We start from the raw sequence: 8,792 nt of genomic DNA on the forward strand, positions 1-8,792 counted from the left end.
CTGACGGTCCGTCACTCGAGCTACGGGGCGTAGGTCACTTTCGTGGTTCCACACTTAGGTAGACTTCCTTGAAAAACTGAACCACGGCTTCCACCTACGGCTTGTCAACTGAGTGACGGCTCGTGGGTGATCTCGTATGTCACCAAACTCATGCTGTTTCAACTGTCTTTAACGACAACTGGTTCAAACAGATTTCCTGCAAAATGAGATCAAACACCATCTTATCTAATAACAAAATGCCCAAGACTCACATAAACTCCAAGTGAAATGCATCAAAAATACCGTAAAACTCATGATATATCAACACCTAAAATTGTTATTTGTCCTAAAATGACACACTAAAACTCTAAATGACACTCATGTAGAAGCAAACATAGAAACTCAAGCAATCACATGACTTTTTCTCAATCAACACTTTCACTTAGTGCAAATATTTTCATTTAGACTCAATAAGCTAACTCGTACAGATCAAAACATGACATAGACAGACCAATAGATATCACCACATACACTTTTCAACAATCACCAAGATACCAACTTTCCAACAATATAACTAGTTCCCTTACCACAAAGAAATCCTTTTTTTCACACAAAATCTGATATTTATGTTTTAGGATTCAGTAAACACTCACTCTCAGAAGTGAATTCATATACAATTAGTGCTCAATACCATATGATTTCCCTTATTTTCTCTACATAGACTCTCAAGACTGGTCACTAGGATCACTATAGGGCTCCCTTAGCTTGTAACGTAGGCTCAGGGTCAGGTAGGATACATTTGGGTAATTTTAATGACTTTTCTGCCTTCCTTGACATTACATTGGCTAGTTACCTCTTTTCTGAACCAATTCTTACATCTTTTTGTTTTCTGCACTTTTCCTTGGCTTATTTCAGCACATATGTGACTTTGACTTTTTCATTCTTTTTTTTCGCTTTTCTTTTTCTTTTACTTCTTGTTTCTTTGTTATTCATCATCATTATAACTATTTTGTTTCTTTTGAATTCAGTCACATATTTTTCTACCTTTTTTTTCTTCTATACACAACTCCTTTCATACCCTTTTATTTCAGCTTCATTTTTTATAGCCACCCTCAACTTATGTATTTTTCATGAGTTGAGGTGCACAATGTCCTAGGTCGGACCAGGGTTGAGATTAAGGTAAATTATGAATTAGCCACCCGCAATTTAGGCTTTTGGACTAAGTGATGGTGCACAATGTCTAAGGAGGGACCAGGGCCAAAACAAATTTTTAGGAAAGGTGAGTTAGGTGTATTGAAAGAAGTGGTATTCGTTAGGTTCAAACATTTGGATTGAAAGGAACATTTATTTCTTTTGGTTGTATTCATTTAGGTTTAAGTGGACCTATTATTAACAAGGGCCTATGATCATTTCCCAATTTCCATCCAGATTATCTTAGCAGGACCAACGAGGCAAGTTCTAGATTGATACACACTGCATGAATATACAAAATCATCTCACACACCGTTGACACATTGTTTCATTATCGAATCATTGAAGCCTCTGGTTCAAGTTCTAGATTAAGTCATGCTATCATACCAATTCCTATCATATCACATAAAAATCCAATTCATTCAACTCATTAAGCCTACAAATATAACACAATTCAAAATTTTGGACAAATGTCAATTTTTATGCTTATGCCATCATGCTTTCATACTACTTCTACACTTATACAATCCTAAACATGCCGGTTCAACATAAATGTAAAACAATCCCTTTGGGGGAATAGAACACATGAAAGAAAATCCCAAGGGAGGGTTATGAGTTGGGTTACTCAGACTTCACCCTACCACTCAGAACCCATTTACCCCACCCAAAAAAATTGATGCAATTTCCCTCTATGCAAAAAAGAATATAGGACAAAGGGTGAAGAAAACTAGTGGAGCATAAGCGCCGAAGACCCATCAAGAATCGAGTGGGTTCGGTTTCTCGAAACCCGCTGGATCAACAATAGTGATGCCCTTGGTAGCGCCCTTATCAACAGTGGGAACACCATCAGTAGTGCTTCTCGAACCTGATGAACCAATAATTGCCATCTCACGGGCTCTCCGCTGTCGTAGCTCCTCCTCAAAAAGAGACTGTCTCTATGCTGCCTCGATCTGTTGCTTCTTTCTCTTCTTAGCTCGTCGGGCCTCCTCAGCAGCTGAAGTCTGCTCAGAAGAGCGGGTGCCCTTCCCAGGTTCACGGGAAGGGTCAGGTGATGGCATAGTATCACCAAAAAGTGCAGTCATCACCACCTCATCCTCAGGTGTGGGCTCGGGGACGGTCTCAGCGGATGAAAGGAGGGCATCAACATCAGATCGAAGCCTAGTCAACTCCATCTGGAAAGTAGTAACATCATTAGTGGGGCAAGGCCTCTCCAATACACGAAGCTCAAATGCATCTAAACGTTTGTGGACCACCTGAATCTTAACATCCATCATCCTCTCCATACGAGCCTCGAACTCCTCGACGGACCTCTGCATCCATAGTCGCATGTGCTGTAGCATGGTGGCCATCAGGGTCTCCAACTTTTGGACTCAAGTTAGAGGTACTAAAGTGGAGCTCGAAGTGGTAGTGGCTCGTGAAGAGCTAACAACATGACTATTGGAAGTGGAAGGGGTAGCGCGTACATCTGCTGTAGTGGCATGCATCGTAATTTCACTAACCTGCTCAACCTCAATCTGCTCCACATCTTTGGCTAGATCAGCACCCAAAAGAGGTAGGTCAACCTGTGGTCCCTTCCGCGGTGCTGCAGGGTTAGCATCATCTCTAATGAGGCCGACATCAACGATCTTTGTCGCCTCTGTCCATCTGTCACAATGCCATATAGGCACTGAGCTGAAAAATAAGACAATGGAAAGGCAAGGTGGTAGTAGTCTTGAATGCCCTCTCATGTATCTCGGCAATCAGAAGTCAAGATCGAGCCCCGTAATAATTGATGCTAGCGTCACAACTCTGTGCCAATTTACCAAGTTGTCTGCCTGTGTAGGAGATATTCTAGTACTCACAATCAACTATAAGAACTTCGCTGTGAAGCTCAGGGTTGCCTTTATGATAGGTAAAGTATTGTTACGCACCTACTCGGTGCTCTCTCCATCCTCAGCAATATGACGGGACATCCATCGCAAGAAGGCTTCTCGCTACTCGACATCCTTCTAAAATGCCCCACTCTTAACCACCCCTATCCTGTATCATACTCAACATTATTAATCGATAGAGTGCGGGATGGGCCGTAAATAAAATAGCAAATAGTAGTCTCGAAGATGTCTACGGAGAAGTTCCGCACCAATGTGGCTTGTAGTGGAGGCTGAGCTAGTGGCTTAGCCCATTTAGGCATAGTGTTCCATACGGTGGCAACATAGGAGGCATAGAAATCACGGGCCATCTCCTCGCTAAACTTTCCCGGACTCCGTGCCATTTAGTCATACTTATGTTTTTTGAACAAATCCTCAATGGGTGGCACAGTGTGGATTCTCCCAGTGAGTACCCAATGCTCCTCAGTAATAGTCTTAGCCTGCTTCTGCTACTCGTTCTGGTACTGCCCATCGTAGTAAATTTGGAACTGGCCCTCAACACACCACCTGTTTGGCTCAATGGATAGATGAACATGGAACATCAGTATGCCAGGCGGGTCATGAGCCTCTCCGAATCTAGTGGGATTGGATATGGAGGCTGGTGTGCCACTGGAATTGGAGCCAAAATATTACTTTGAGCCGAATTGTGAGTCTTCCAAATGGTGGACCCCTCCTCAGACTGGGGGAAACTACGGGATTGGGTGAGTGTTCCTCCTTCCATACTGCCACCTGCCTATTTCGGCACCTCGTGGTCAAGGGGGATGTGGGGGAGCCTCTAGTGTGCTCGGGTGCGTACTCCTCCCCACTGGAGTCGTTGATGAGTCGAAGCGAGGGTGCTACCGACTTCAACTTTCCCTTCCTCAAGTAAACGGGTGCTTGTTTAGGGGCCATTGAACCTTTGAAAGCTTAGTTAGTAAACAAAGAACTCAAAAAGAACCAAGAAAATAATTTTAGAACACTATTTGGACTAGGACAAAAAATAAAAAAACTCTGTCAGTAACTGTTTTTATGATCTACGGTGGATACCTATGGACTGTCGATGGAGTGACAAGCCGTGGGTCCCCTCTGTATGTCAGGGAATCCATTTTTGGGTCTCTGATGCTGGAACCACAGACGTTCAAAATGGTCCGTCGATTGAATGACGGACCATAGCCCATGTCGTGGTTTATGACTTTGCCATTTTTTGTGTGAACTAGATCGACGGACCATGACCTACTTTCTATAGGCTGACCTATGGTCCGTGGGTTAAGATCATCGACCAGTTCTGTAAGCAAACATGAGATTTCACTTTTTGTTCATCGAATTCAATTACAACAATCAACACCTATACGATATCTAAACATGCATTTCAACACATTTAATGGTAGTCTATCATCCCTAGGGTTTCAATCATGCAAATTTCCAATTCCACTTAATTCAATTTGAAAAACCCTAAGTCAAGCCATTTAATTAGACATCGAACCCATATTTATATAGTTCAAAATAGCAACACACAACCCAATCGTCCAGAGGGTAGTTTTAGAACTAATTTTCAACAATTTTAACATGTGATTATCTACCCAAGGTCAAGTACAACTCTGTGACTTCAATTGAAACAATTAAGAATTCAAAATTTTGGTGAAATCGATTACCTTACAAGTAAAGCAAAGTTGAGGAGTGTATTGATAGTGATTACAAGTAAAGCAAACTTGACACCGAACCCGGACCTTGATGCTTGTTGGAAGGAAGCAAATATGGAGAGAAATAGGGTTTTGGGCAGATTTGTGAGAGATTAAGGAAGATGTGATGAGGATATATGGGAGTAATTATAGAGTTTGATGGGTGTTTAATGGGGGGAACTAATGGTTTAAAATGATTGGGGAGAAGAGAGAAATGGGGGGTGTGTTTAAAATTGAAAGGTTTTTATTAAATAGGGGTCCGAGTCAGGTCAACCGAAAACCCTAACTTGGACCCACGAAACCTCATCGATGGTCCGTGTGTCAACCGAGGTCCATCGATGTGTTCTGTTGTTCACTCTTATACTTAGTGAAATTGAGAAAACATACATGGGATCTACAAATGCCATCCACGGTATCAATATAACTTTTGGAGATTTTTCCTTATCTTTCCTGCACACATAGCAAACATTAGGACTTCCTTTTTACAATTTTTGGACTCTTTCTAAACACGAACCCTATTCTACCCTCATCCAACCAACACTAAGACTCAAACATAAAATTCTATCTAAGCTACTAATTTTTTTTTCAAAAAACTCAACTTTGTAGAAAAGAAAACTCCTATCGTTGGCTAGAATGTACATCTTGTGTTGCCTCCCAAGTAGCTCTTGATTTAGCGTCGTGGCATGACACAGACACCTTGATTACTTAGACTTCATCAAGACCCCAATTCTCTATCAACTCGTTGACAATCTTCGATTTTCCCAAGTAGATATTTATCCACTGACCGTTCACTTTGAACCTTGTTCCTTCATTGTTCTTGAGTTCAACAACTCCATGTGGAAATACTTGAGTAACTTTGAATGGCCCGGTCCACTTTTTCTTGAGTTTTCCAAGAAACAAGCGAACCTCAAGTTAAATAATAGCACCAGATCACCACGAGCAAATTCACGCTTTTTGATCTTTTGATCATGGTAGTTCTTCATCTTCTCATTGTACATGGCTGAACTTTCATATGATTTTAGGCGAAACTCATCAAACTCATTCATCTCATTCATTTTTTGACTTGATGCGGTGCCCCAATCCAAATTCAGCTTCTTGAGTGCCTACATCGCTTTGTGCTCTAGCTCTACAGGAAAATGAAAAGACTTACCATATATGAGTTGGTAGGGGGACATACCTATGTGAGTTTTGAATGTAGTGCGATAAGCCCATAGAGCATCGTCAAGCCTTCTTGACCAATCAGTTCTGTTGGCATTTATAGTCTTCACATGGATTTGCTTTATCTCTTGATTTGACACTTCAACTTGCCCACTCGACTGCGGAGGATAAGGTGTTGCTACACTGTGACGAACACCATACTTCTCAAGCAACGCCTTGAAAAACTTATTACAAAAGTGAGAACCTCCATCACTAATGATTGCTTTTGGTGTACCAAATCTGAAGATGATATTCTTTTTCAGGAATGCAGTGACACTCTTTCCTTCATTGTTTGAAAGCACAATTGCTTCCATCCATTTAGATACATAGTCAACCACCACAAGAATATACTTCACCCCATTCGAACTCACAGACATGCCCATGAAGTCAAGAAACCAAACATCAAAAAGCTCAATCACCAATATTGGTTCATTGGTAGTTCTTGCTTCCTTGAAATTCCTTTTTTACGCTGGCAATGATCACAAGACTTGGCAAAATCATGACCATATTTGTGCATGGTAGGCTAGTAATACCCACACTGCAGAATTTTTTTGGGCAGTTTCGAATACCACTATCGGGACTTCCAATAGGCAATGAATGACACGTCTCTAGTATACTCATCATCTCAACCTTGGGCACACACCGACGAATAATCCCATCAGCACAAACATGAAACAAGTAAGGTTCTTCCCAAAATAATTTCTTCACATTAAACATGAAATTTCTCCTTTAGTGGGATGACAAATCCGACGACACCAAATCACTTGCCAAATAGTTAGCAAAGTCTAAGAACCAAGGGATAAGTTCATATGAAGCATCCAATACCAGCTCATTAGGGAATGCATCATTAATCTCAACTCCATCATCAATCTTGATCATAGCTTCCTCCTCTAATCTGGATAAGTGATCGGCAACCTGATTTTCTGTTCCTTTCCTTTCTTTCACCTCAAAGTCGAACTCTTGTAACAATAACACCCATCAAATCAATCTCAGTTTTTCATCTTTCTTAGCCATAAGATAACTCAATGCAGAATGATTAATATGCATAATAACCTTAGTACCAAGAAAATAGGATCTAAACTTCTCGAATGCAAAAACCACAACAAGCAGTTCCTATTCAGTCACAGTGTAGTTCTTTTTAGCAACATTCAAAGCTTTGCTTGCATAGTAAATATGATAAAGAATTTTCTCTCGCCTTTGTCCTAATACTACGCCAAGCTCTACCCCCCTCACATCAAACATGACTTCAAATGGTTGTCCCTAATCTGGTGAAATAATGACAGGTGCAGAAATCAATTTCTTTTTAAACTCCCAAAATGCTCTCAGACAAGCATCATCAAACTCAAACTTACACTCCTTCTCAAGTAGCTTGCACAATGGGTGTGCAATTTTAGAGAAATCCTTTATAAATCTCCTATACTAACCTGCATGCCCATGAAAACTTCTCACACGTTTTACAGAAATAGGTGGTGGGAATTTTGCTATTACCTCAACTTTAGATCTATCAACTTCAATACCTTTCTGTGAAATTTGATGACCCAGATACCCTCTTTCACAATAAAGGGGTACTTTTCCCAATTAAACACAAGATTGCACTCTTCGCACCGTTTTAGCACCTGAGCCAAATGAGTCAAACAATCATCAAATGAGTCACCTACTATAGAGAAATCATCCATAAATACCTGTATCGGGTCCTCCACCATATAAGAAAATATCGACATCATGCAACGGTAGAAGGTCACCGGAGCATTACATAACCCAAACAACATTATCTTAAACGCAAAAGTCCCATAAGGACAAGTGAATGTGGTCTTCTCTTGGTTCTTCGGAGCTATGGAGATCTGATTGTAGCCCGAATACCCATCTAGAAAACAATACCAACTTTTTCTAGTGAGACGATCTAATATTTGATCCATGAACGACATTGGGAAGTGGTCTTTCTTAGTCCATGCATTCAACTTGCGGTAGTCCATACACACTCTCCAAACAGTTACCGACCTCATTGGAATAAGCCCATTCTTAGCATTGGGAACCGAACCAATTCCTTCTTTCTTTGGCACACATTGAACTGGGTTGACCTAACTACTATCAACAACAATATATATAACTCCACCATCTAACCATTTAATGATCTCATTTTTAACAACCTCTTGCATTGGGGGATTCAATCTCCTTTGATGCTCAATACTTGGCTTGCTGTCCAGCATGAGTTGGATTTTGTGAGAACAAATGCCCAGTGGAATCCCCATAATGTCTGCAATAGTCCATCCGATAGCCCTTTTAAACCGCTTTAATACCAATATCAAAGCCTCTATTTTCCCTTTATTCAAGTCTACATCAATAATTATAGGCAAAGTGCTATTTTGGCCCAAAAAACATACCGCAAGTGAGAGGGAAGAACCTTAAGTTCCAACTTTGGAGGCTCATCAACAGATGGTTTTGCTGGTGGGGTGTCTCGATCCTTCATGTCTAATTTAAACCGCTTTGGTTTGAAACGAAACTGAAACCCATCAAGTGCAGTAGCTAACTCATCATAGTCATCAATACCATCACTGTCAAAATTCATGATCACAACTGCTAGTGCCTAAATACCTAACCTCTCTTTAATAGACACTTCTGATTCTTGCTCCACAATATGATTACCAACTTACTTAAGATCACTTTCATGCCTCATAGATCGATATGTATTAAAAGTTACCTTCTCATTATTTAACTAAAATTTATCTTCCCTCTCTCCATATCAACCAACGCACGCCCAGTAGTAAGAAATGGTCTCCCTAGAATGATATGGACCTCAAAATCAACCTTGCAATCCAGTATCACAAAGTCCACCGAAAATGCGAATGACTCAACTTTCACA

The 8,792-nt window shown here is 40.7% G+C and overlaps 1 protein-coding gene across 1 annotated transcript; it reads right to left on the minus strand.

Annotated features, from left to right (window-relative positions):
- Nucleotides 1-2,105: 2,105 nt before the first annotated feature.
- LOC125836840 (uncharacterized) lies at nt 2,106-6,309 on the minus strand. Its single transcript, XM_049515994.1, has 4 exons — nt 5,913-6,309; nt 5,642-5,735; nt 2,670-2,814; nt 2,106-2,480 (listed from the first exon to the last, which is right to left on the minus strand). Exons 1-4 carry the CDS (start codon nt 6,307-6,309, stop codon nt 2,106-2,108), a joined length of 1,011 nt encoding a protein of 336 aa, XP_049371951.1.
- Between the last annotated feature and the right edge of the window lie 2,483 nt (nt 6,310-8,792).

The sequence above is a fragment of the Solanum verrucosum genome, unplaced genomic scaffold, assembly GCF_900185275.1.
Source record: "Solanum verrucosum unplaced genomic scaffold, falcon-dt-bn FXZP01000269.1, whole genome shotgun sequence".
NCBI classification, from domain to species: domain Eukaryota; kingdom Viridiplantae; phylum Streptophyta; class Magnoliopsida; order Solanales; family Solanaceae; genus Solanum; species Solanum verrucosum.

What these genes read in the sequence shown, in the direction of transcription:
- LOC125836840 (XM_049515994.1), bottom strand. Translation starts at nt 6,309, where the DNA reads ATGTCTGTGAGTTCGAATGGGGTGAAGTATATTCTTGTGGTGGTTGAC. An exon ending in TACATTCAAAACTCACATAG is followed by an intron (nt 5,736 to 5,912) that starts GTATGTCCCCCT and finishes ATGAAAGTTCAG; the next exon opens with CCATGTACAATGAGAAGATG. An exon ending in GTGCTATTATTTAACTTGAG is followed by an intron (nt 2,815 to 5,641) that starts GTTCGCTTGTTT and finishes GCATTGTGACAG; the next exon opens with ATGGACAGAGGCGACAAAGA.